The sequence below is a fragment of the Zootoca vivipara genome, chromosome 12 (genome assembly GCF_965207765.1).
Source record: "Zootoca vivipara chromosome 12, rZooViv2.hap1.1, whole genome shotgun sequence".
NCBI classification, from domain to species: Eukaryota; Metazoa; Chordata; class Lepidosauria; order Squamata; family Lacertidae; genus Zootoca; species Zootoca vivipara.
This window is the reverse complement of record NC_142595.1, coordinates 1,280,827-1,308,613: the sequence shown is the minus strand read 5'-3', so window position 1 is coordinate 1,308,613 and position 27,787 is coordinate 1,280,827. Positions and strand designations below refer to the sequence as shown.

General features: G+C 44.3%; 1 protein-coding gene and 1 long non-coding RNA gene across 6 annotated transcripts in view; one reads left to right on the top strand and one right to left on the bottom strand.

The window, feature by feature from the left end:
• Positions 1–50: 50 nt before the first annotated feature.
• LOC148683742 (uncharacterized) lies at positions 51–24,375 on the top strand. Its single transcript, XR_015946684.1, has 3 exons — positions 51–180; positions 14,751–23,728; positions 23,760–24,375. It is a non-coding gene; the product is annotated as an uncharacterized LOC148683742 (long non-coding RNA).
• Positions 20,277–27,787, bottom strand: part of SGSM1 (small G protein signaling modulator 1) — an 86,627-nt gene continuing 79,116 nt past the window's right edge. For all 5 annotated transcript variants that reach the window (XM_035134582.3, XM_088656117.1, XM_035134583.3 and 2 more), the window contains one exon: positions 20,277–27,452. In XM_035134582.3, coding sequence (XP_034990473.1) covers positions 27,364–27,452 — 89 coding nt within the window. In that variant the 3' untranslated portion in view covers positions 20,277–27,363. The remainder of the gene's footprint in view (positions 27,453–27,787) is intronic.

Sequence of the window (27,787 nt, the reverse complement as noted above, 5' to 3'; positions counted from 1 at the left end):
CTTCATTTGCTCGGCGGACGGAGGCGGGGCGGAGGAAGCGACTCTGTTGCCATGGGGACCGCGCGTCCCCTGCAGGCCGAGAAGGACGGAGGAGAACCGGGAGGAGTTTCTGCGGGTGGCGGGCCAAGAAAAGGCCGGGAGTGCCCGCGAGGAGCGCGAGTTCGAAGCCCGCCTGGGGAGGTAAGTGCTTCAGGCCCTTAAAGGGGGAATTAGTAACATTTATATGCCGCATGATATGCAGCCTCAGATATGCAGATGACACAACCTTTATGGCAGAAAGGGAGGAGGAATTAAAGAACCTTTTAATGAGGGTGAAGAAGGAGAGCGCAAAATATGGTCTGAAGCTCAACATCAAAAAAACCAAGATCATGGCCACTGGTCCCATCACCTCCTGGCAAATAGAAGGGGAAGAAATGGAGGCAGTGAGAGATTTTACTTTCTTGGGCTCCTTGATCACTGCAGATGGTGACAGCAGTCCCGAAATTAAAAGACGCCTGCTTCTTGGGAGAAAAGCAATAACAAACCTAGACAGCATCTTAAAAAGCAGAGACATCACCTTGCCGACAAAGGTCCGTATAGTTAAAGCTATGGTTTTCCCAGTAGTGATGTATGGAAGTGAGAGCTGGACCATAAAGAAGGCTGATCGCCGAAGAATTGATGCTTTTGAATTATGGTGCTGGAGGAGACTCTTGAGAGTCCCATGGACTGCAAGAAGATCAAACCTATCCATTCTGGAGGAAATCAGCCCTGAGCGCTCACTGGAAGGACAGATCCTGAAGCTGAGGCTCCAATACTTTGGCCACCTCATGAGAAGAGAAGAATCCTTGGAAAAGACCCTGATGTTAGGAAAGATGAAGGGCACAAGGAGAAGGGAACGACAGAGGATGAGATGGTTGGACAGTATTCTCGAAGCTGCGGACATGAGTCTGACCAAACTGCAGGAGGCAGTGGAAGACAGGAGTGCCTGGCGTGCTATGGTCCATGGGGTCACGAAGAGTCGGACACGACTAAACGACTAAACAACAACAATATGCCGCAAGTCTGTGTGTCAGAGGGGCTACCTGCCCAGAGTTCAGCCTCAAGTATTGTACAGTCATACCTCGGTTTAAGTACGCCTCGGTTTGAGTATTTTCAGTAAGTACTCCGCAGACCTGTCTGGAACGGAGTAATCCACTTTCCATTACTTTCAATGGGAAAGTTCGCTTCAGGTTAAGTACAGATTTCCAGAACCAATTGTGTTTGTAAACCGAGGTACCGGTACCACTGTATTAAAATTGAGTTTTATTGGAAGTGATATTCTATGATCATGAAAAACAATTTTAAAAACTTGGGCTTTTTATTATAAAATATAATACTTTTTCCCACACACAATTTCTCTCTTTTTAAAAAAATAATTTTTATTGGTTTTACAAAGTAAATCAAACAATTAACATTAAAAAAAAGAAAACAAGATTTTTTCAAATCTTATGACCTCCCTCCTCCCCTCCGTGGGTTTCAATGTCTATGTCAACTGCATATTACTGAATAGTTCATCTGAATTACAGTCCTCCAATATATCTGGGACGTGGGTGGCACTGTGGGTTAAACCACAGAGCCTAGGGCTTGCCGATCAGGAGGTCGACGGTTCGAATCCCTGCGACGGGGTGAGCTCCCATTGCTCAGTCCCAGCTCCTGCCAACCTAGCAGTTCGAAAGCACGTCAAAATGCAAGTAGATAAATAGGTACTGCTCCGGCAGGAAGGTAAACAGCGTTTCCGTGTGCTGCTCTGGTTCACCAGAAGCGGCTTTGTCATGCTGGCCACATGACCTGGAAGCTGTACGCCGGCTCCTTGCCAATAATGCAAGATGAGCGCCGCAACCCCAGAGTCGGTCACGACTGGACCTAATGGTCAGGGGTCCCTTTAATATATCCAAAGTCTTTAACATTGCAAGAGTTATTCAAAGCCTGTCAAAGAGTTCAAGTGTTTACAATGTTCTTTTAAATACATCTATATTTGTCCCATTCACTATTGAAGTTTTGATCCTCCTGATTTCTGATTTTCCTAGTCAATCTAGCAATCTCTGCATAGTCAAGTAATTTCATCTGCCAATTTGCCTTTTTCGGCATCTTGTCCTCTCCATTGCTGGGCAAGGATCCTTGCAACTGTACCTGCATACATGAACAGTCTTCTCAAATCCTTCGGTATGTCTGCACCTAAAATTACTAAGAGAAAGGCTTCTGGTCTTTTGACAAAAGTTATTTTAAACATTTTTTTAATTCATTATATTTCCCATAATTCCTTTATCTTTTTACAATTCAACCACATATGGTAATAGGTGTCCTCTTTTTCCTTACATTTCCAACAGACATTTGAGCTAGTCCTTTACATTTTCGCTAACTTACTGGGAGTTAAGTACGAACAATACATGATCTTCATATACGGTAGTTTTCTTTCAGCATGTAGCTCGCCGTAAATTTTAAATCCTCTTTCCAAAGTTTTTCCCATGCTGCCAATTGTATGTTATATCCGAAATCTCTTGCCCATTGAATTATTGCTGATTTAACTCCATCTTTAACAAACCATTCCAAAAACAATTTATACATTTGAGAAAATAGTTTCACCTTATTTTGTAACAATTCTTTCTCAAACCTTGATAATTCAGTGGCAAAACCCTTTCTTTTATCCATATTAAAAACACTATTCCTCTGGTGATACTGTAACCAATCTGTTAAAAGGTCTCCTGTGTCATCAGTTCCCCCCCCCCCAATTTTAACTGGTGTTCCTCCTCCTTAAGTAATTCTTTATATGTTGCCCAATCTTTTCTCATATTCGATTTCTTCACAGATATAGCTTCTAATGGCGATAACCACCATGGAGTTTTTTGTTCTAGCTAAAAAAAATTATTTATCCCATATCACATATAATGACTTTCTTATTACATGGTTCGGGAATCCTTTGTGGACTTTAACCTTTTCATACCATAAATACGCATGCCATCCAAATCTGTTATCATGACCCTTGAAGTCCAAAATATCCGTATTTTGTAATGTTATCCATTCCCGGAGCCAGCAGAGGCAGACTACCTCATAATATATTATTAAATCTGGCAGATAAAAGCCACCTCTGTCTTTAGAATCTATTAACAACTTATGCTTTATTCTTGCCCCCCCCATGCCATATAAACCTTGAAATATCTCTTTGCCATTCCTTGACCACAGGAATCAATTGAAACAAAAATTATATCCTCAACAATACTTTCATTTTTATCACAGATATCCTCCCCCAGAATGATAAATTCATCCTGTGACAAATCTCCAAGTTTCTTTTTATTTCTTTCCACGTGGTCAGGTAGTTATCCTTATACACATTAATATTCTTTACTGTCAACCAAACTCCTAAATATTTGACCTTTTTGTTTATTACCATACTAGCTGGCCCGGCCACGTGTTGCTGTGGTTCTTTCCTGTGATTCCCCCTACAATGTCCTGACTCATGAGCTATCGAGCCCCCTCCTCTCCCCACTCCTCCGGCACATCCCTGTGACTGGCCCCACCCTGTCCTGACTCATGAGCTATTGAGCCCCCTCCCCCCACCCCCTGTCTGAGCCCTCTGTTGTCCCTGGGGAGTGTTGCTTCCTCCCCCCTGTATTTCCATACTTGGGCCCCCACCTTTGGAGAAGGAACTGTCAGCTTTTGGGTTCTATTTCCCAGTATTTACTTTTGTCGGAGCCCTCTGTTGTCCCCGGAGAGTGTTGTCCCCTCCCCCTTGTATCTCCATACATTGGCTACTGTGCACGCATCGTGAACATTTATATATCTATAGATCAGGCATCCCCAAACTTTGGCCCTCCAGATGTTTTAGACTACAATTCCCATCTTCCCCGACCACTGGTCCTGTTAGTTAGGGACCATGGGAGTTGTAAGCCAAAACATCTGGATGGCCGCAGTTTGGGGATGCCTGATACAGATTAATTTTTAAAAAAATAAGAACATGAGAAGCAGAAGTTACTATTGTTGAATTTTATTTTTGGGCTTGTCATTTATTTTGGTGGGTATTGTATGATTTGAGCGTTGTGTGTTTTGTGGTTTGTTTGGTTATTTGAATTTTCTAATTTTGGAGTACGTGTTTTGAATGTAGGATGTGGTGTTGGTTTTTGTATTGTGCTGTTTGCAATGTTTTATTTCTCTAGTTGGGGTTGTCATTTATTTTGGCGTGTAGTGTATGATTTTGGTGTAGGTGGTTGTTTTTTGGGGTTTTTATTTTTGGTGTAATTTTTGGGAATGTAGGATGTATTTTTTTATGTGTTGTTTGTAACTTTTATTTTTATGGTTTTTATTGTGGGTATAATTGGAGGAGTATTTGGTGTTGAGGAAGGTGGGGAGAGGTCTGTTTGGGCAAAGAAAAGGATCGGGGGTGATGATGCACCCTGGGACCCAGAGAACTACTTTAAAAATCCCAACCGGGGGGGGGGGAGGTCAAATAGTGAAGCCCCACAGCCCCGTAGCAACAGAAGGCGCGTTCCGAAGCACTCGAGCTGTTCGGTTCCATAAATAACCCAGGAAGTGTTTAGGGGAAGGTAGGGATTTTAAATCTGGGGGGGGGGGTGTTGGCCAATGAAAATATCCGATGACTTAAACTGGGGAGAGAAAGTGCATGGATGTTGTTGGTTTTTTAAAGACGCAGAGGCTGGCAATCAATCATAGTATAAAGCCTAGGTTAAAAGGGGCACGACTGCCCTTACTTAAAATGGCCACCAGAGCCTCGCATGTGACACAACGCCCGCTAATTTAAAAAGCAAAAATCCCTCGCCGTGCCCCCAAGTGCGTGTTAGGGGAAATGATGAATGACTGCCTAATGCTGCCAGGCGTTTATTAATGCAGCCACCGGGAGAGGCTTTGGGCTTGGGCTTTGGAGGTGGAATGGCCGTTTTGGTGGTCGGCCTACTCAGTTTTCCCTGTAGCAACCCACCCCCCACTGCTTTGGCTGACTCAGGGTCCCTCCCCCCCCATGGCTATGTGTTTTCCCCCTCCCTTTGTTGTGCCTCATCCCTGTGCCCCCCCCCCGTGAAAGGCCCTATTTTGTTTGTTTTTCCCTGCTTGGCAATGCTGCGGCCTATTGAAAAAGCTGGGCCTTGTTGTTGCAAAAGGACTGTTTTGAGTTGGTTGCTGTGGAATTTTGTGATGTCATCTGGCAGCGCAGCTGCTGGAGTCTTCAGACCTTCTGGTGGTGATGTATAATAGGGGCGCCACTTTTTGTGTTTAATCATTATTTTAGGTGTGAAAGGTGTGGTTTTTTTGATAATTTTTTATGCCAGATCCCTCCCTGATGGGCAAGGTACGTTCTGGCCAAAATTGTTTCAATTCGGTTCAGCGGTTATGGAGAAAGGCTGTTTCATCCGCGTGCACAATGCCTACATTTTTATATATATAGATCAATAACTTTTTGTAGTTCTTTTTTATTTTGTTCTGTCATGTTTTTCATCAGCATCTTTGTTTTACTTTTATTCAGCTTGAAACCTGCCACCTGGCCAAATACATTAATCCCTCAGTAAACTTGGTAAACTTACTATCGGGTTTTCTGTTGTTAACACAAGATCATCTGTGAATGCTTTAAGTTTGAATACTTTATTTCCCACCATTATTCCTTTTATTTCTTCATCTACTCTTATTTTCCTTGCCAGGAATTCTAATACTAAAATAAGCACTAATGGTGACAGGGGACACCCCTGTCTTGTCCCTTTCATTATTTTACAACTTTGTGTTATTACATTATTAATAACCAGCTTTGCCTGTTGCTCTGAATAAATTGTGCTGATTTCTCTATAAAATGTCTCTCCAAAATCCATCATTTCTAGTGTTTTTTTTCATAAAGACCCATGAGACATTATCAAAGGCCTTCTCTGCATCTATGAACATTAATACTGCCTGCATGTCACTGCTGGCCTCCAGATATTCTATTATGTCAGTTATATTCCTTTGTTATCCTTCATCTGGCGGCTAGATAGAAAGCCGGCTTGATCTTGATGAATTAAATCTTTTAATCATTTTCAATCTGTTTGCCAATATATTAGCAAACCGTTTATAGTCATTGTTTAGTAAGGAGATTGGCCTGTAATTCTTAACTGACATTAAGTCTATATCTTGTTTAGGAATCAACGTAATGTATGCCTCTTTCCAGGATTCTGGTAACTTCCCTGTATATTCCATTCATTATATCCTTAAGTGGTTGTACCAGAAAATCTTGAAATTCCTTATAGTACTTAACTGGTATTTTACCCAGTTTGGCCTGGGTTATTGTCTGTTATACTTCCATCATTGTAACTGGTATGTTCAGGTAATTAATCTTCTCTTTCGGAATTTTTGGTAAATTGTTCTGCTTTAAATAATCTTCTATTTTATCTTTATGTTCCTCCCTGGCTCGATATCGTTTTGTATAGTATATTATAAAATGTTTCCATATATCTTTTGGTTCATCAATTATTTTATCTTCTACTTTCAATTTATTTATTAAATTTTCACTCTGGTTTCTTTAAATTGCCATACTAACAGTTTCCCTGGCTTATTGGCGAATTCAAAATTCCTTTGTTTTAACATTTTGATTTTCCGCTCAATTTCTTGACTCACCAACATTGAAAATTATGTTTGTAACATTTTGATATTTTGTTTTTAAGATTCTTTTCCTGGTTTTTTAATTAGTTCTTTTTCATTTTTGATTATCTCCTCCGGTATTTCCAGCAGATTCTTCCAGCAGATTGATTTCGTTCTGAGAAAAAAGTGAATTCTCTGTCCATTGGGTGTGTAAATCTCCATATATCAATTAAACTAAAGTTTTCCACTAATTGAAAAAAGTTACTGGCAGTCTCCCTTCCTTGTTTTTAGATTTGCTTACTGTCCTGTCCATCTGTAGGGAGACTACCCCATTAGTATCTCCAAGTAAAATTATCTTCTGGTCCATATGTTCAAACATTTTTTCCTCAAGTGACTTGTAAACTTCCGACTTTCTCTCATTCGTCGCATAAATTCCTATTATTACTATTTTCTCACCTTGTGATGTTACCTGTATTGCTATCATCCTTCCTTCCTCAACTTTTATTAATAATTTCGGGTTGAGCTTAGCTTTTGCATAAATTACAACCCCTCTTCTTTTTGTTTTATGTAATAAAGCCCAGTCCTAATCTTTTATTGAAGAATCTTCTGTGCTTCCTTGCTACATGTGTTTCTTGTAAACAAATTATGTCCAAATTTTGTTTCAATAAAACATGCTCTACAGTAATACCTCGGGTTACGAACACGATCCGTTCCGGGTCGCAGTTCGTAACCCGAAAAGTTCGTAACCCGAACGCGACCCGAACCACCATTTTGCGCATGCGCAAAGCGCTATTTTCACGATTTTCACGTGCGTGCGGTAAAAAATACTTCCGGGTTTATGGAGTTCATAACCCGAATTGTTCGCAACCCGAGGTGGTCGTAACCCGAGGTACGACTGTATTTTATTATTTTATTTTAATGTTTACATTTTATGTTAGGATTTTCAGATCTATCATTCAATTATGTATTATTACCAAAACATAAAATCTAATTAAGAGTCTTATTCTTTTACTTTTCCTTCTTATCTGCTACCAACTCCTCACTTACTTTTCCCACTGCCGGTAGTTTTTCCCCTCCCAATTTTTTGAACTTTCTCCAAAAAAATTCTACTTCCCCTACATTTCTACATCTATGTTTTTTCCTTTTGTAGGTGAAGGAAATACCTTATGGGCACTACCATCTGTACAATATGAAGTTGGCTCTTAGTGCATCTGATTAAAATATATACTTACTCCTTTTCCTAAGCAGCCATGCTGGAATCTCTTCCCACCACCCTTCTGAGTAGTGCCTCTCCCCACCCTCTCACTATATGTGGGGATCTGGTGACTTCTGTTTCAGTGTATCTGAAGAAGTGTGCATGCACACAAAAGCTCATACCAATGACAAACTTAGGTGGTCTCTAAGGTGCTACTGGAAGGAATTTTTTTATTTTGCTTTAAAATACTGTAATATTTTTCTCATCCATTCGCAGTGGGTTTTTTTTATAATTCATCTGTAGAATATTATCTTTGACTGCTCTTGAAAATCATCAAACAGTCACCAGGCCATTTTTAAGCTTCTGCGAGACTCGATTTAACTCAGTTTTTTCCCCCCAATACATAGATATTTCATCCTCTTGTATCTCTAGCCAACTAGCTACAGTGGTACCTCTTCTTACGAATAATTCTACTTACGAATGTTTCTACTTACAAACGGAGCTCCGTCCACCATCTTGGATGCGGTTTAGATAGGATTTTTTCTACTTAATTTTTTTTTGATAGGGTTGCTTCGACTTACTTTTTTTTTTCTCCCAATGCATTCCTATGGGATTTGACTTACGAATGTGCGTTCGGAACACATTAAATTTGTAAGTAGAGGTACCACCGTAATTCCTTTGTTAACCTCTCTCTAATATCCTCGTCAGCGTCTTCCGGGATCCCCTGGAAGCACAAAGTCAGCTCTGCTGCTTCCTGAGTCTCTTTTAATTATATCGCTTCCTCCTTTATTTTTTCCTGTTTTCTTTTCAGCTCTCTGCCCTCAGCTGGGGTGTTTTTCGACATCTCTTCTAGGCCTTGGGTTTTTGTTTTTAGGTCTTGTACCAATTTACCCAATTCTGTAGTTTTGGTTGATAATTCTTTAATTAGACCTGTTAATTCCACAATTAATTTTGTATTTTGTTCAATTCCACCCCCCACTTCCACCCCCATTTATCCAATTTTTCATCCAAGGCCTTAGAATTTTCACTTATGTCTTTTTAAAAAACCCATAATTAATTCCGCAACGTTCATTTTTGGCTCCACTTCTAGTGCTGACCCTCTTCTCCCTTGTGTAGGAGTGGAACTTACCACTCCTGTCGTCAGTTGCAGCTTTTTAGTTGCCATATCCCAAATTGTCTTAATTAATTTTCTGTTTATCTTCTTAATGGAATATTGTTTTGACTTGCAAAAAAATTAGAAGCCTCTAGGTGTCACTCTTGCCCCTGTTTTCCCCACTATAACACTGTTTCTCCTAAAATAAGACATACCCATAAAATAAGCCATAGCAGGATTTCTAAGGATTTGCGCAATATAAGCCATACCCCGAAAATAAGACATAGTGATAGGCGCAGTTCTGGAGGGCCCCAAGGAAGAGGCAAGGCTGGACGTGTAATTAAAAAATAAGACATCCCCTGAAAATAAGCCACTGTGGGGTTTTTTTAGGAAAAATAAATATAAGACGGTGTCTTGTTTTCGGAGAGACATGGTAATTCCATAAAAAAAGAAATAGTGTTATAAAAAGCCAATTGCAGTTCCCCTCTTTTACCACTAGATGTCTTTTCCCCACACATGATTTCTCAGTTTGACTGGCTTCATTGCCTAGTTCAGTGTTCCCCAAACTAAGGCCCGGGAATCAGCATGTTTTTACATTAGTAGAATGTGTCCTTTTATTTAAAATGCATCTCTGGGTTATTTGTGGGGCATAGGAATTTGTTCATATATATTTTTCAAAATATAGTCCGGCCCCCCACAAGGTGTGAGGGACAGTAGACCAGCCCCCTGCTGAAAAAGTTTGCTGACCCCTGGCCTAGTTCTTCCCCAGGCATGGACATAGTCAGGGGGGAGCAGGGGGGCAGCTGCAACCCCCAAATCAAGCAAATAAATAAAAGCACCACAATCTCCCTCCCCAGCGAGCATTTCTTTAGAACCATCTCTGGCCCAGCCAGGGCCCCCTTGTCCCATAGAGCGGTCATTCAGTACCTTGTGGGAAGTAAAGATCTAAGGTCAAGATGGCAGAGGGGAAAAGGAGGAATTTGAGAAGGAAGTGTTCAGCAAATCCGAGAAAACTTCTTTTCATTTAGATGTTTTAAAACAGGCATGTTCTTTGTAATTTAGCAAAATACACATGAAAGGTGCTCCCTGTTGTCAGCTGCTTTGCATTCAGAATGTCCTGGGATCTTCAGGTAGGACTAGGAAAGACTCCTGTGTGGAGCTCTGGAGAGGAAGAAGAACTGTGTGAAGTAGACCAAGGAGCTGACTCGGAGGCTTGTGAGGCATCAGTTGTATTTTGTGTGCGACTAATAACTCTTACACACCCCTGGATATAAAGAAGAGGAATGATGGAGGCAGTTAGAATGCTGTTATCAATATGGCTGATCTAATCCACTTTCATGAGTTTGACCAAACTGCGGGAGGCAGTGGAAGACAGGAGTGCCTGGCGTGCTCTGGTCCATGGGGTCACGAAGAGTCGGACACGACTAAACAACTAAACAGCAACAACAACAAATCCACTTTCAGTGTTAGAAGTCACCGAGAACAATACAAAGCACATGGTGCACTATTGAAAAGCATGTTTCCCTGTGTCTGTTTTAAGACTTTTAAGTCCCTTGGGATAAGGAATTGTCAACTATGTTCCTTGCAAGGTGCCGTGTGCATAGAGGGCACTATAGAAATAAGAAATAATACACCTGGTGCTCTCCTTGAGTCAGAATCCACAGGGCCCAGCCTTTTCTTCCACTATCCACAGCCAACAGAAGACCCATTGTTTCCCAGGCCAGCCTCCTCCCATCTGGCACTCTTCAGCAGTATCACCAATAGCCAGGGATGATGGGAGTTGCAGAAATTCTAACGGAAAGGCTGGCCAATGCTCCTACCTTTAATTTCAAGTTGAGGGCTTTTTGGAAGCCTTCTGCTAGATATTTTGCATGGCTGGGTAGCAGCTACAGCAGGCTGTAGGGGCCCTTGTAAAGCAACACTCAAATATGCAGTCCATTGGGACACTCCTGCTATTGAGATGAATGGTGAGCCTTACAAGAGCCTTAGAGCATCCCAATGGTTTCCATCAACTAAAATTGGATTCTGCCATTGGATTCCACCTTTAATATTCGGATCTCCAGGGGAAATTGAGGGCATTCACAGGCTATGAATGTTTCTTAGCTTGCCCCTTCTGCACATTGAGTTTGGGCTCTCATTCCTTGGAATCACCATGACAACCTTCCTCTGGAGCACCAAACATCCTTGAATCAAACTCTGGAAGCAAGCCAGTCTCAAGCTTCTGCAAACATCCCTTTTCTGTTGACTCCCCCCCCCCCCCCGCGGCACTTGTGTGTGCTACATTTATTTGAGTTTTCCCCGCTGGCCTGCCTCCCTGTCTCCAATGAAGGTGCCAGGAACATTGCACTCTCCTTTGCACCCTTGTACAGTGGTACCTCTACTTACAAATAACTCACGAATTTTTCTACTTACAAATGGAGCACCGTCCGCCATCTTGGATGCGGTTTAGATAGGATTTTTTCTACTTACAATTTTTTTCTCCCAATGCATTCCTATGGGATTCGACTTACAATTTTTTTCGACTTACAAATGTGTGTTCGGAACGCATTAAATTCGTAAGTAGAGGTACCACTGTACTTGAAATCCTACAAAAGTGCTCTACCACGAGGGTTCAGTGTGTAAGCAGGAAGCACAAAAGAAGTAACCAGTCTCAAAGGCATTCATATTCAAAGACATTCAACTCATATTACTATGAGTCACCCCCAGGAATGCATAGAGCAGGTGAAGAGAGGTCAGGCTGTACCGGTAGTATAAAAATGTACACTAAAGCAGCCCTTACTGGTTCACAGACCTGTAGCTGTGTGTATTTTCTGCAGATATCAAAAAGAGATCTCTTCTTGCTTGCTTTGCACATGGGATCTTTTCTTACTAGGGCTGCCATGCTTGGTTGGCTAGATGAATGGACTAAGGGGAAGGGCCTTAGCTCAGAGGTAGAGCATCTGCCTTGTATGTGGAAGGTCCTAGCTTTAGTCTCTGGCATCTGCAGGTAAGGCTGGGAATGTACCCATTCTGGAATCCTGGAATCCTTAGTGGAGACAATCCTAAGCAATATGGACCATTGGTCTGTCTCAGTATAAGGCAGATTCCTATGTTCCTATAATGTAGACACACACACACACACTCTTCTTCCTCCTCCTCCAGTTAAAGTTTGTAATGCAATATACTGTATTTGTTTCAATATAAAGTTAAGAACAAATACCACATTGTCTGCACAGAGACTGATGCTGCTGCAATTCCATCTCTGGCAGACATTGCTAATAGCAAGTGGGCATTCCATAGCTGCCCAGGCAGAAGCAGGCCTTGGAGCTTGACACTCAAAAGTGTCCAGGATTTCTCCTGGATCTTCAGTGATATTACATGAAAAATATCCAAGTCTCCACTTGGTGGAGGTGGATCTGTTGGATTCTCTGCACACATCTGTTGTTCTTCAATTGTAACACAACCAGAATTTGCCTTTGCAATGATGACTAGACTGTGGCTCTGGAGGTGCACCACCAGAACCCTGTTGTTGTTGTTTGTTGTTTAGTCGTTTAGTCATGTCCGACTCTTCGTGACCCCCTGGACCATAGCACGCCAGGCACTCCTGTCTTGCACTGCCTCCCGCAGTTTGGTCAAACTCATGTTCGTAGCTTCGAGAACACTGTCCAACCATCTTGTCCTCTGTCGTCCCCTTCTCCTAGTGCCCTCCATCTTTCCCAACATCAGGGTCTTTTCCAAGGATTCTTCTCTTCTTATGAGGTGGCCAAAGTATTGGAGCCTCAGCTTCACGATCTGTCCTTCCAGGGAGCACTCAGGGCTGATTTCCTTAAGAATGGATAGGTTTGATCTTCTAGCAGAACCCTACTTCTTAGCAATTCCTAATAATGTCACCGAGTCCCTTGTGAGAAATACATAAGAATAAATTGAAAGATTAAAGGCAAACAGATGAGCTAAGAGGATTTGCAGCCCAAGCACCTCCCTTTTCTTCAAATACCTCTTCAGCTCAATTCCCCACTTCCTCTCCCAAAGCTCTTCCATCCAGAAAAGGATTTTAAAAACATACTATGCAAATCAGACCTGTGTATGTAGACTGCGGCCCTCCAGATGTTTTGGCCTACAACACCCATGATCCCTAGCTAACAGGACCAGTGGTTGGGGCGGATGGGAATTGTAGTCCAAAACATCTGGAGGGCCAAAGTTTGGGGATGCCTGCTTTACAGTGTGAGAAGTTAGTGCCTGCTGAATGGGGAACTAACTTCCATCTCAAATGGGCAGACATAGAGACTGCAGAAGCTGTTTGCATTCTAAGCAGTCCAATCTCATGCCTGATGTAGACCAACAGTAATCTCTTACCTTCACCTGGCTTCTGTCACTCCATAATGCTGTATCTCTGCACCATATACTGAAGAAAGCAGACATCTCTATATGGTATAGATAAATTATCTTGCATTTCCTTCTTTGACAAATATATAAACTTGCTTTTGCCACCCTCAGTTAAACCTTTATGTAAAAAAGCAAATGGCAGTTTCCCCACAATGGTCATTTCCCCAGTTGAACAGCAGGGCTTGGATGAGAGGTGTCATTCAGGGGCAATATGGAAGAGATTCTACACAGCCAGAATTGAGGAAGGAGCAACGGATCAGTGTTCGTAAATAATTTGCTCCAGTTGCAACTTGCATTGCAGGGGGTGCAATAGATGACCTTCGGGTCCCTTTCAACACTACAATTCTATGATTCTAAGGTTTACTTGAATGTTTAGAAGACTCAATCATTTTAAAGCTAACAAACCCTACCTATTTGAAGGGCCATAGCTCTGCTGTGCATACAGAAGGTCCCAGGATTAATCCTTGGCATCTCCAGGTAGGGCTAAGAGAGACTCTGAACCTGAATTCAAGTCCCCAGGGCCAGATGAACTACATCCAAGAGTATTAAAAGAACTGGCAGAGGTGATTTCAGAGCCACTGGCAATAATCTTTGAAAAGTCCTGGAGAACAGGCGAAGTTCCAGCAAACTGGAGGAGGGCAAATGTTATCCCTATTTTCAAAAAGAGGAAAAGAGAGGACCCAAACAATCACCGCCCAGTCACCCTGACATCAATACCAGGAAAGATTCTAGAGCAGATCATTAAGCAAACAGTCTGTGAGCACCTAGAAAGAAACGCTGTGATCACTAAAAGTCAGCATGGGTTTCTGAAAAATAAGTCATGTCAGACTAATCTGATCTCATTTTTTGACAGAATTATAAGCCTGGTAGATGAAGGGAACGCTGTGGATGTAGCCTATCTTGATTTCAGCAAGGCCTTTGACAAGGTGCCCCATGATATTCTTGTAAAGAAGCTGGTAAAATGCGGGCTAGACAATGCTACCGTACCATTCAGTGGATTTGTAACTGGCTTACTGGCTGAGTTTGACATCCAACAAATATCAGGATAGTTGAAATCCCCCATTACTACTATCTCACTTCCTTTCGAATGCTTGGTCATATGTTCCAGGAAGGCATCATCTGTGTCCTCAGTTTGGCTTGAGGATCTATAGTAAACTCCCACGATGAGATCACTGTTATTTTTCTCTCCCTTAATTTTGACCCAGATACTCTCAATTTGGCTTTGAAGTTTTAAATCCTGGATCTCTTCACAGGTATACACATCCGTGACATATAACGCTACTCCTCCTCCTCCTTTCCTGTTTTGTCTATTTCTCTGAAATAGATTGTATCCCTCTATGACTACATTCCAATCATGAGACTCATCCCACCAGGTTTCAGTGATGCCTATTATGTCATATTTAGTTTGCTGTACCAAGAGCTCAAGTTCATCTTGTTTATTTCCCATGCTCTGTGCATTAGTATACAGACTTTGAAGACCATTGATCATTCCCCCATGTCTCTTATTTAAGGATATTTTCCTCCCGCCACTAGGTCTGCGTGCTGTTTGCTCCATTTGGTCCTTGACATTTGGATGATCATCTTCAGCACTTGATAGACTCCTACCTTCAGGACCACTGTCTCCCTCCCCCACATAAGTCAGTTTAAAGCCCTCCTGATGAGGTTTTTGAGTTTCGTGGCAAAAACATTCCTCCCAACCTTTGTGAGGTGCAGCCCATCACTTGCCAGAAGTCCGTCTTCAAGAAACTGTAGACCATGATCTAAGAATCCAAACCGTTCCTGTTTGCACCATTTGCGAAGCCAGTTGTTCACTTCCCCTATTTTTCCCTCTCTCCCTGGGCCATGTCGTTCAACTGGGAGGACAGATGAGATGACAATTTGTGCATTTAGTTGCTTCAACTTCCTGCTTGCAGTGTCATTGGTTCCCACATGGACCAAAGGGAAGGGGTATTTGTCAGTGGGTTTTATGATTCCTTGCAGCCATTCTGTTACATCTTTGATCTTGGCCCCAGGGAGACAGCACACCTCTCGAGACATCTTGTCAGGCCCACAGATCACTGCTCCTGTACCCCTCAGTAGGGAATCCCCTATCACCACTACACGCCTCTTCATAGGCTTGGTCAGGATTCTTCCATGGGCTGTCCCTTCCAAGGTCACCTGCATATTCCCAGAGGACTGACTTTGCTGCTCGTCTTCATATTCCTGATCAACTGTGATGAGAGAGAGATCTTCAAATGGAGTCTGTTCTTCGTCTTCCATGTTAAGGGAGAGTACTTCAAATCGATTGTGTAGTTCTAAACACTCAGAGCGATCCCTGGGCCTTCTGCTTCTATGAGTCACGTTCCTCCATACATCTGGGTCCTGTGTTGGGGAACTGACCTCCTCCTCAGGGATGTCCCCTGTCTCCTCCTTGGTGCAGACAGTGCGCTCTGCTGCATCCAAGGAAGGCTCCAGCTCTTTAATTCCCTGGAGCGTAGATACATAAGGAGCATAGATACATAAGGAGCGTAGATACATAAGGAGCAGATAAGTTGAAATTTCAGAGTCTGGGATGTTCCTGACCTGGCAACCTTAAGGGTGGGAGGAAACTGTATGTGCATCTTCATCATTATTTTACATTAATGGGGTGCAGGGGACACAACCCTCTAAGAGCAGAGGTGGTAGGAAAGTGCAGAAAGTCCCGTGGGGACACATGAGCCTCGGATGCAGGATCCAAGTTCAACTCCAAGTAAAAAGATTCAAGTAGAAAGATGCTGGGTTAGCAGGGCTGGGAAAGCTTGGTCTCTGCCCAAGACCTGAAAGAGCTGTTGCCCAAGGCCTTGTTAGGATTCCTGCTCTGTGTTTACAGTCATGTGTGCCAGTGAGCCAGTGTGGTGTAGTGGTTAAGAGTGGTAGACTCAGAATCTGGTGAACCGGGTTTGCCTCTCCACTCCTCCACATGCAGCTGCTGGGTGCCCTTGGGCTAGTCACACTTCTCTGAAGTCTCTCAGCCCCACTCACCTCACAGAGTGTTTGTTGTGGGGGAGGAAGGGAAAGGAGAATGTTAGCCGCTTTGAGACTCCTTCGGGTAGTGATAAAGCGGGATATCAAATCCAAACTCCTCCTCTTCTCTTCTTCATGGGATTGTTGTCTATCACATGACAGTGAATGTTTTCATTCCACAGTGTGGGAAGTGACAGAGACAATATGTTTTGATGCTACTGTGTTCTGGAATGTAGGACTATTGTCCTTTGTTTCTTTCTCTTTGCTGTCTGATGAGAAAGAGGAAGGAGTTAAGTCAGAATAATCTGAGTGTATTATATGTAAATAAAAGTAGATTAGCCAAAATGCTGCACTACTGAGTTTTGTTACGCAAACTGTGAATACTCTGCGGATCCGTAAGTGTGCTGGTGCTTTTGGCATCAGTCGCTGAGATGTTTGGGCTAGAGAAAGCTTTTGATGCTCCCGAATGACCGACCAGGAGGGAGAGAACATGCCAGTCGGGCATGTGTCTCTGCCAGGGTCTTACACACAAGTAGGATGATCCTAACATGGCTATGGGCCCAGGGACACAGACCCAGTGCCAGCAGAGGAAGGACCGGGGGCTGGTTTTGTCGTTGGTGGTGTCTCTTGGAAGCAAGCCTCTTCAGAGACGGAAAAGAAAACGCAATGTGTGAGTACAGCGAATGCCTAAAAGTGAAAGTAAAGACAGGCTGGACTGTTTTTGTGCCGATTCCAGTGGCTCCCGCACAGAAGAAGGCAAGAGGCCTTTGAAGTGCTTGCCAGGCAGTTATGTAGAGGGAATGGGAAAAGCTGCTTTTCGACAGAGAGAGAAAAGCTGCTTGATGTGGCAGGAGTTTGCCAAGAATGTAGCCCTGATTTATGTGCTATGAAGGGAGGACATTTCCCGATGCTTCTGAATCATTCCCTGAGAGGAGAATGGGGAGCGGCATAAAGCGAAAGCTGGAGTCGTGCAAAGCTTTGCCAGGACAATAGCTGCATGTGAAGTTCCAGCTATGGGGAAGGAAGTCCCCTGATGAAGCTGCATAGCAGCAGACAAGGCAAAAAGCCTGAGAAGAATGGGGGAGTTGTTTTGTTCCCAAAGCTGAAAAAGCAGTTTGAGACACAGCCTGTGTCGGATGCCATACAGTGTGTATGTTCAGCAGGAATTAAAGTTGCGTCACATGATGGACATTTCAAGATGGCGGGGGCTGCTGAGCAGACTGCTGGAAGTCACACCCCGGGGAAAGCTGATACAGTATCCCAGACAACTGTGCAGGGTTGCGTTTCTGAAATCGAAAGCTCCACAGAAGGGAGGCTTTTGGAGGATGAATGCACGAGGGGAGGGTGTTTCCTGTTAGGGGGGAGAATTCTCCAAAGCATGAGGAACAAGGGGAGTTGGTTGCCACATCATCCCAACCATCACTGCAACCAGCAGGTGGCGCTGCTGTGTTCGAAGCAGTGGAAAGTTTTTCCTGTGAGAAGCTTGGACCGAGTCTAAAATCCAGGAAGATTTGCAGCATTTCCCACAGGCAACATGAAGCAAGGGCAGAGATGCAGCACAGATATGGTGACTGGCTGTTCCAGTACAGAGGTGCCAGAATCTTTTGTGCTACCGGTAGATTCTGAGGCAAAGACTCACCTTTGTGGAAGATGGAACTGGTTTACCACGTGTATGCCACAGAAGGGTCCGATCCACCAGTCGGGTGGAGACTCCTTGGAGGTGCATAGCACCGGGACCGTGGAACTGAAAACCTGTAACGTTGTGGTGTTTAACATGTTTTTCATTCCGGGTTGGGAATCCCAGCTGATGCAGTGTGGGTGTTCTGTTTATGTCAACAAACAGCGTGCAACCATCCAGAAGAACGAAAGCGACATTATAAATGGCTTGTTCTTACTATGTTGTGATGTAAACATGGGAGGCGGTGGGAAGGTTGGAGGGGCAAATGATGCTATGTCTGATAACCATTTTTTCCATGCAGGATATGTGCATGGGTCTTTCAGATTGCTGATGTCTGACACGAAGATGGTCAGGTGTACCAGTGTTCAGGACAAAGCAAAAGGGGGAGGCAATATGGGTATCTTACAGAAGCACCCTATTGGTATTGGAGATTCTGATGTGTGGCTTCAGAAGCAACAGAGCGATATGTTTGGCAAACATAGTTTGCAAGGCCTTTCCCTGGATTCAGACAAAGTTTCTGATAGGCACTGTGACAAGGTAAACCCAGACAGTGTCAGGGGACCAGCAGATGGGTCTGAAATGTGGGTGGAGACATCACAAGGCAGGAAGCATAGAGATGGCTTGTACAAAGTACTGAGGCCTCGTACCAAGATGATCTTACTCACTAGGGATGTAGAGTGCAGTGCAGAATGAGGAGGAAATGTGTGTGTTTTCCAAGGCAACCCAATTGCTTCAGACTCAGATACTGAGTCTACTGCTGATGCTAAAAGTGAGGTGAGTTCCACTGATACAGTGAAGGATGTGTGCCTGATGTGCACATCTGAGACAGGTACCACCAGGTATGCTCAGGAGTTTGCTAACACAGCTGTTGCAGATTTAGCTGTGGCTACTGGCTCGATACTGGCTCGGACCCAGGTGGCGCTGTGGGTTAAACCACTGAGCCTAGGGCTTGCTGATCAGAAGGTCGGTGGTTCGAATCCCTGTGATGGGGTGAGCTCCCGTTGCTCGGTCCCAGCTCCTGCCCACCTAGCAGTTCGAAAGCACGTCAAAATTCAAGTAGATAAATAGGTACCACTACAGCGGGAAGGTAAACGGTGTTTCCATGTGCTGCTCTGGTTCGCCAGATACAGGTCTTGGAACCTGAAGTCTTGAAAAGGGTACAGGGTTTGTCCTCAAAGGATGGGAAACCACGCCCAAAGGCTATAAGGGTAGACACTATTTCCTTGGAGAAGGAAGCTGAACCTCGTCCAAAGGCCATGTGTGCCAACACTGATTCCTCAGAGAGGAACAAGGCTAGGGTTCGAGTCCCAACAAAGCCAGGTGTGAAACTTCTTGATAGTCAGGAGAGCTGTAAGTGCAAGATTGTAAGGCCCAAGGCTAATCCAGTTGCAGGTAGTTCCATGGGTGGAACGCTGCGAAAAGCCAAGTTACAGGGAACCAGGCAGAGGACCTTCTCGGTAGTGGCGCTCACCCTGTGGAACGCCCTCCCATCAGATGTCAAAGAGAAAAACAACTACCAGACTTTTAGAAGACATCTGAAGGCAGCCCTGTTTAGGGAAGCTTTTAATGTTTAATAGACTATTGTATTTTAATATTCTGTTGGAAGCCACCCAGAGTGGCTGGGGAAATCCAGCCAGATGGGCAGGGTATAAATAAATATTATTATGATGCTGGTGTTTTGGCATCAGTCGCTGAGATGTTCGGGCTGGAGAAAGCTTTTGAAGCTCCTGAACGACCGACCAGGAGGGAGAGAACATGCCAGTCCGGCATGTGTCTCTGCCAGGGTTCTACACATGAGTAGGACGATCCTAAAAGGGCACAGCCCTATTTGGGTGCTCTAGAATAGAAGAGCAACCACCAGAATGAGTATATTGTGCTGTGTCCTTCAGAATGCCCGGTATACTTTACAGCAGGCATCCCCAAACTGCGGCCCTCCAGATGTTTTGGCCTACAACTCCCATGATCCCTAGCTAACAGGACCAGTGATCAGGGATGATGGGAATTGTAGTCCAAAACATCTGGAGGGCCAAAGTTTGGGGATGCCTGCTTTACAGTGTGAGAAGTTAGTGCCTGCTGAATGGGGAACTAACTTCCATCTCAAATGGGCAGACATAGAGACTGCAGAAGCTGTTTGCATTCTAAGCAGTCCAATCTCATTCACTCCTCCCTCTTATGACAGCATGGAATAGCTCTTATTCACCCTCTAATGATAATACCGGTACAAGAAGCCATGGTTAATACAAGGCAGGGTTTATAAACCATGGCTTATGGGTGTGATCTGTTTGTGGTTAATAAACCAAAACAAGCAGGGCTCCGTGTTACATGCAAACCAGCCAAAGAGACATAACTCAGAATCTGTCCCAATCCCAAAACCAGAACTGTTGCATATAACAGCCATATTTTGTTTGTTTGTTTATTGATTTGAAAATACATAGAACCATAGAGAATATATAACTTTCTTTTGTCTTTCTGGCCCCACAGAAATAAGTTACAATTAACATCGGTTAACAAAATATCAAAGCAGATTTTTTTTAAAAAAAAGCAACCAAGATTATGCCACAGAGTGGAATGCAAACAGGCAAAACCCAGCACTTTTATTGTCAAACATTAACTATGAAAGCAACGTAGGGACATCTCATAAGGAGCGATACTAGAGTAGCCCAAAGGAGCCCCTTGAGACACACACACAAAGCAGCAGCAACAGCAGCAAGTTGTGTCAGGCAGCAATCACGCAACAGGATACATTCACAGCTCATGTTTTCTTGCTCCAAAAAAGGTACCTGGAGAACCTTCCTGGGTTGCTACACACACACAGAGAGAGAGAGAGAGACATACCACCTTTCCAACCAGAACTCCAGCTTAGGGTGTCTCTCTTTTGGCCAAGATGGAGCCCCTAGCCCCACCCCACCCTGGTTAAAACAAAAACCAAGCTCTGGTGATTAGGACACAGTTGCCCACAAGCCAACAATTGCTAATTCACATGGAGAAGCTGTAGACCAGGTGTTAGGGAACCACCAGGCACCCCCAAACTTTGGCCCTCCAGATGTTTTGGACTACAATTCCCATCTTCCCCGACCACTGGTCCTGTTAGCTAGGGATCAAGGGAGTTGCAGGCCAAAACATCTGGAGGGCCGCAGTTTGGGGGTGCCTGCTGTAGACCATGGGTAGACAAACTAAGGCCTGGGGGCTGGATCCGGCCTAATCGCCTTCTAAATCCGGCCCATGGATGGGCCAGGAATCAGCGTGTTTTTACATGAGTAGAATGTGTGCTTTTATTTAAAATGCATCTCTGAGTTATTTGTGGGGCATAGGAATTCGTTCATTTTTCTTCTTCAAAATATAGTCCGGTCCCCCACAAGGTCTGAGGGAGAGTGGACCAGCCCCCTGCTGAAAACGTTTGCTGACCCCTGCTGTAGGCCAACCTAGGGCCCTCCAGATGTTGTGGGGCTCCAGCTTCCATCAGCCCCTACTCCCAGCGCAGCTGCATGATGATGAGGCGATGGAAGGAAGGCCACATGGGCTTGGGCTGATAAGAACTGTAGTCTTAAAAAAAAAGGTGCCCTTCAACCCTGGGTCCTCGGATGTTGCTGGACTACATCTCCCATCATTCTTGGCCTTGGGTTAAGTTGGCTGGGGATGATGGGAATTGTTGTCCAACATCCATCATCTCAGGGCTCAAGGTGGCAAAACACTGGTCTAAAACACTTGGAGTGTACCAGGTTGGGAAAGGCTGATTTAGATGCACACAAATCTCACAGCTCCAATTCACAAGTGCTTCTCATCTTTATTCTGGCATGCATACTTCCTTGTGCATGACAACCCACCCTGCTGAAATGAATAGGGATTTCACAATCACCACCCCACCATATGCAGGAGAAGATCATAGAATTGTAGAGTTGGAAGGGACTCTGAGAGTCATCTAGTCCAACCCCCTGCAATGCAGGGATATGCAGCTGGGATCGAACCTGCAACCTTGGTGTGTGTGTGCACATCAGAGGGTGTCAACAACTTTGGATTGGGGCCAGAATCCAGACATGCAGCAGAACAGAGGCACCCCTAAATGAAAGTGCCGCAATACATTTTCTCTGCTTTGAACTTTGCATTCCCTTAAGGCACGGATGGGACACCTGCAACCTTCCAGATGTTGCTGGACTCCAACTCCTGCCATCATCCCACATCATTGGTGCTGCTGGCTACAGCAGATGAGAGCTGGGAGTCCAGCAATGTCTGGAGAGCCACAGGTTCCCTATGTTTGCTTGAAGGTCTTCAGATAGAGCTGGCATTGGAAAATAAACACACACACACACACACTAAAAAAGAGCTGGCTAGAACAGTTATTTCCAAATATGCCACTTGAATATTCCACAGTCAGCCTGTTGCAAAACTTTTGTTTCTTCCAGCACTGTACACTAGTCAGAGGAGCACACAATAACACTTGGTGTTCAATGGCAAGGGGATTCACTACACACGACAGAACAGGTACGGTATCAAAGTCAGCTTGGCTCCAACGTAGGAAAAAGCAGAAACGGTGTTGCAATGGAAGGAGTGTGTGCTTTTTCATACACCAAAATAGCAGCAATTGAAACCTTAAAAAAAGCAGATCTGTGGCAATTATCACCAAAATTTCCCATTTGAAGAGGAGGGGCATATAGGAACTATGCAAACACAAAACCAATATTAAGTCTGCACCAAGAATATTGAAATCTGGGGACCTGTCACCAGAAGTCAGGGGCACCTGCTTTATTTTCCAAAATTTCAATAAAAATAATATATCTTCAGAGCTTGTATTGTTGTGGTTTTAAACTTGTTCCCCTTTCTAGACTGGGAATTCTTTAAAAATTAAAACTATCTCAAAAAAAGGAAAGTAAAATGAAACTTTCACCCTTCTATATTCTAACAGGTAGGTAGCCGTGTTGGTCTGACGCAGTAGAAATATATATAAAAATTAAAAAATTGTCTGGTAGCACCTTAGAGACCAACTAAGTTCATGCACATGAAAGTTCATACCAAGAACAAACTTGGTTGGTCTCTAAGGTGCTACTAGACAATTTTTAATTTTTTATATATATTCTACTAACAAGTTCACATTCTCAACCACGATTGTAATAAGAAACAAACATTCTAGTGGAATAACTGCCTGATACTGTGTTTGGCCACTGTTGAAATAATAGAAATATCTTTATCTTAAGAATGACCAGAAAACCAGAGTCAAGTGTTTAAATGTGGGCTGTCAAATTAATTCCGCTGCAGCTGAAAGAGAATAATGTGTGTGGGGGGGTTATACAAAAGTTGTGGACTCCCATCTCACATCAGGGATAGCCAGCGGATGTCAGGGGTGATCACGGCAGTTGGAGGTCCAGCAGCTTCTGCGATGTGTGTCCCCCCCATAGCCCCCCCCCCACTGTGCTAGCTTAACATTCTTTTAGAGGATTGCCAAGAGTAACCGCTGGTTTTATTCTCCCCTGCCCAAAGCTTCACCTGATGTTCTAATGTGTATAGATATCATGGACCGTCTTTTTCCAAGATGTACAGTCCTCCAGCCAGAGATTCCAAAGGCCGCCCATGATAGCATTTCTACTCAAAAGGCAGGTTCATGCACAAGTTAAGAGTAAATCCAACCTCTGCCCCACCAAATCAATCTGTATCCACACCAGTTCCTCATCGACAGACGTGGCATTTTGTGCATGAATTTTTTGACATGCAAGCTAGCCCCAAGTGTTGCAATTTCAAAATTAGACTTCTTTTCTTCTTTTTAGATAATGTGAAAAGGGGATCAATGCTTGTGGCATGCACACTCACCTCTGGTCAACAAAATTTGGAAGGTTATCATAGGGATTCAGAAACCTGCCAAGTCTCTTTGGCAAGGTGATGGGATGAGAGAGGTCTTTCACTTTACACCCCATAGGAAATGAAGCCACTTTTCCTTGCAAACCATTATCTGTCTTTGTCCTCTGAAGTGCAACAGAACAGCAACAAACCTCCATCACCATTCCCAATACACTCAAAGAATTTTGGCGTCTGAGGAGCAGCAAAACGCTTTTCTTAAAAGCAATGATTTCTTAGTGCCCTGCCTAACTCCCATATACATTTTCTATACTGTACATATAATATTTGTATCTATAAAATATATAGATGTAGACACACACACACACACACACAATTTCCTGATCAACATTTAAAAGATATGTTTGGCGACATTGAGAAAAGAATGTATTCGTTTGCATAATGCTTCATGCACACAGAGTTCAGGACACACAGAATCAATAAATACCTGTAAATAAATGACATTTTCTTTGCATTTAAAAGTGCTCCCCTTAAAACACATGCACACACACACACACACACACACACACAAACAAACAAACAAACAAACAAACAAACAAACAAACACACAAAGCAAGACTGCTATCAAATGGCCAAAATATGCTCTCTCTCTGATAGCATAGGCAGAAAGTGCTTGATTCCTCAGCTAGCTTTTAAAACAAAACCATTTTTGAAGGGATTTCAGAAAAAACTAAAAGGTCACCTCAAGGGGTGTGTGCAATGAGTTCATGGTGATGTCGCATTGCTCTGAAAACAAGAGTGTGATATGGGAGTGGAAAACCCTTGTGCTAACACTCTGCACTGGGCTGTTCAGATGGGGAGCCTATGCACTGGTTCAACTACAGTACACTGGAAAGGGCAGGTCTGCAGACTCCCTGCTGGGATCAGATATACAATCAAAACCACCAGAATGCCTATATTACGCAAATCCAATTGAAAAAACACGTAAACATAATAGGCTGTATGATACAGCTTCTCATAGTGTCAAAATCAAGGACAAGAACAAGAATCCCCGGCAGATGCAACCTACACACTGCATCTCACCCTTCCTCCAATGAAGGGAAGGTGGACCATGTTGTCCTCATGGCCACTCTATGAAGTAGGCTGGATGGGAAGGAAGTGACCAACTAAAGGGCTTCAAGGGTGAACGAAAATTCAAACCAAGTCAAGGTCCCCCACTCTTTCCACTGCATCATACCATTTCTCACTGCCATCTCCAGGGCAGCCGGCTCCTCGCAGCTTGCTTGGCAGAGACACTGCCCCGTCAGAAAAGGACTAGTGAGCCAGCTTAATTCTCTCGTTTGGCGTTTTCCAAAGTGGAAAGGTTGATGTTTCAGAAACAGGTCACTAGATCGAGTTTGTGCTTTTAAGAAAGGAGGGTGGAAACACTAGCATCCACAGTCAACACGTACATACACCCACCCACCCCATGGACTGCAGGGATCCTTCAGTCCCAAAGTTTATCCTTAAAATACCACATTACCCTGCCATCTCCCAGAAAAAGCTCGGGGGGTAGAAGTCGTAAGGCAGGTCAGCTCCAGAACAGGGGGGAGTAACTTGTTTTGTAACTGTTCCCCTTCCTTATGGGGATAAAAGGGCAAAGCCCACTTGGCACCATTGCCCAGGGACACGATTCTCTTGTGTATCTGGCTGAGCCTGGGATGTGCCCATGTCTGCTTTGGACGGGGGTGCCTGATTCTTTAACACTTGCCAGAAAAATGGAGTGCTCTACTGCTTTGTGGAAGTCCAACCAGCCACTAAAGGCCATGGGAAGTCCAAGCTGAACCTGTTTGGGGCAAGGAATCCAGTTGGCACTACTGGTCCACCTGGCATGGCCTCCTTCCACACATGTATAGCCAGCGATGGAAGCCTGGAACTTACAGCTTGGGAGCCAAATGGAAAGGGCAAAATTAATGGGCCTGGGCAAGGTCAGCAACTCCCTCTCCAAACTCAAATCTCCAGGGCTTTCCAGAGAGAAGCCAGGTCAGTTAAACAGAGCCCCCTGCTTTGCAGTGCAGCTGCCAAGGACTGAAACCCAGCTCCCAATTTAAGGAGGGAGGTCATTCAGGGTTACTCACATAATGGAAGTAGTGCTCTTTGACCACTCTCTCCTGAAAGAATAGGAAGGGCTTAGCATGGAAGTGAGAGTAGCCAGCACAGAGACCCAAGCAGCACTGTTTAAGAGACTAGTCCTCTGGAGTGAGAGGGAGAAGCAACTATGGCTAAGCATTTACTGGCTACGAGGAAGGCATTTTCATGACAACGACAACCAAAAAAATATTGGCACTCACTTAGCCATGATGGCAACCTTTTCAGGAGATTTTTAAAAATCAGGAAACCCATTTAATTTCACTCTGCTTCTTTCTCCTTCTCTTTTAAAAAGAAAACCTGAATTTTTAACACAGACCAATTCAAATATTTGTCCTCAATGTTACTTCACACCAGAGTGCTAAGAAGCATTGGTGTAGCAAGGGGTGTGATGGGGGCAGGCCACCCTGGTGCCACCCTGGAGGGGGGTTATAGACTTCAGAAGGACAATGTGAAGGAGAGGTGCAATGTGTGTGTGTGTGTGTGTCTGTCTGTCTGTCTGTCTGTCTGTCTGTCTCTGTGTGTTAATAGGCCGAGCCCAACCTCCAAGGCTCAGTGTTGAAAAGAGGAAACTCCTGAGGCTGGACCAGAGCAACCATCAGCTGCTCTCTGATTTGAAACACAAGGGACCATCTAGGGCAGAAAGAGAGAAGCGAGAGAAATTTCAACAAGATGCCATCAAGACCCTGGACATACATGGTGGCTTTGCAACCTCAGGATAGAAAAGCAGGATGCTTAATTCCTCAGTCCAGCAAAAACATGCTGGGTTGGAGAAAATGTTTGGTCAGGCCTGGTCAAGGGCAAAGAATGGCAAGCATCCCCACAGAGCAGGATGGGAACAGGCCAGCCTGGCCTCAGTTTGCTATATGGTTTCCTAAGGAAATGTGGTGACAGCAATCTGGAGCACTGCAGAAAATTTCAGGGAAATCAGGAAGAGAACAGACAAACCTCAGTGGCAGAGATGGCCCCAGCTGGCCCCCTTCAGAAGGTGAGAAAGCTTCCCCATAAAAGGATGACCTCAGCAAAGCCTCACCTTTTGATTAAAGGGCCAAGAGTTAGATCCCGACCTGCACATTTTGGAGGGGAAGGAAAAATGCTGGCTGTTTAAAATATTCTCTCTGAAGGAAGATCTGAAGGGAGGGAGGGAAATCAACGAGAGATCCCAGCCACCCCTTTTCAGGGTTGTGACTTTGACCTTTCCAAACAGGAAGCAGAAGGTAATAAAACCAAACATCCCAATAAAGAGCCACGCCCTTCCCACCCAGCCACCCACCTAACAACCAACCTCTGTCCTCCAAGCAAGGTTTGTGCCAGTCAAGCTCCACCCTACATGAATGGGAAAGGAGGCGGAGCTTGTGAGTTCTTTGGTTAATTGCCATCATGGAAACAGAAGAGCCAGCAGGCAGTGGCTGACAACACCCAGCCCATGCAAACAGTGGAATGACTGGCTGGGAGGGAGGCTGGCTCAAGTTCATGGAGCCTCTCTGGCTCTCTGCCTTATGCGCTACTCCAGCTCCAGCCTCCAAATGTACAAAGGTTCAGTCTCCCTTCCTCCTCCGGGGCAGATCTCGCAAATCACTTGTTCTCAATGAGTGTCTGGACTTTGTAGACAAGGTCCCGCGCCAGCTTCAGGACCTGTTGAGTGTTGTGCCGCTCTGCCATTTCTGGAATGGAAGGAAGGAAGAGTCAAGCAAAACGGAGGAAGAAGAAAGGGTGGGTTCAAAGGAAATAAGGTGAGGTCTCTGCCCTTCCCTCTATCCCCCCACTCAGGCATCCTGCAGGGACACCTTTGGGAAGGAACCACAGCTATGTGGGAGAGGCCATGCTCAGCACACCGCAGGTCCCATCCCCAGCATCTCTAGTTAAAAAAAGGATCTGTCTGTCATGTGCAAGATACAGAGGACATTCACCACACACACACATATCAGTTGGGCAGGAAAGCAAGAAGACGGTGCCAAAGAGAACTCAGCAAGAAGTCAAATAGCTCAGTCTGCATGTA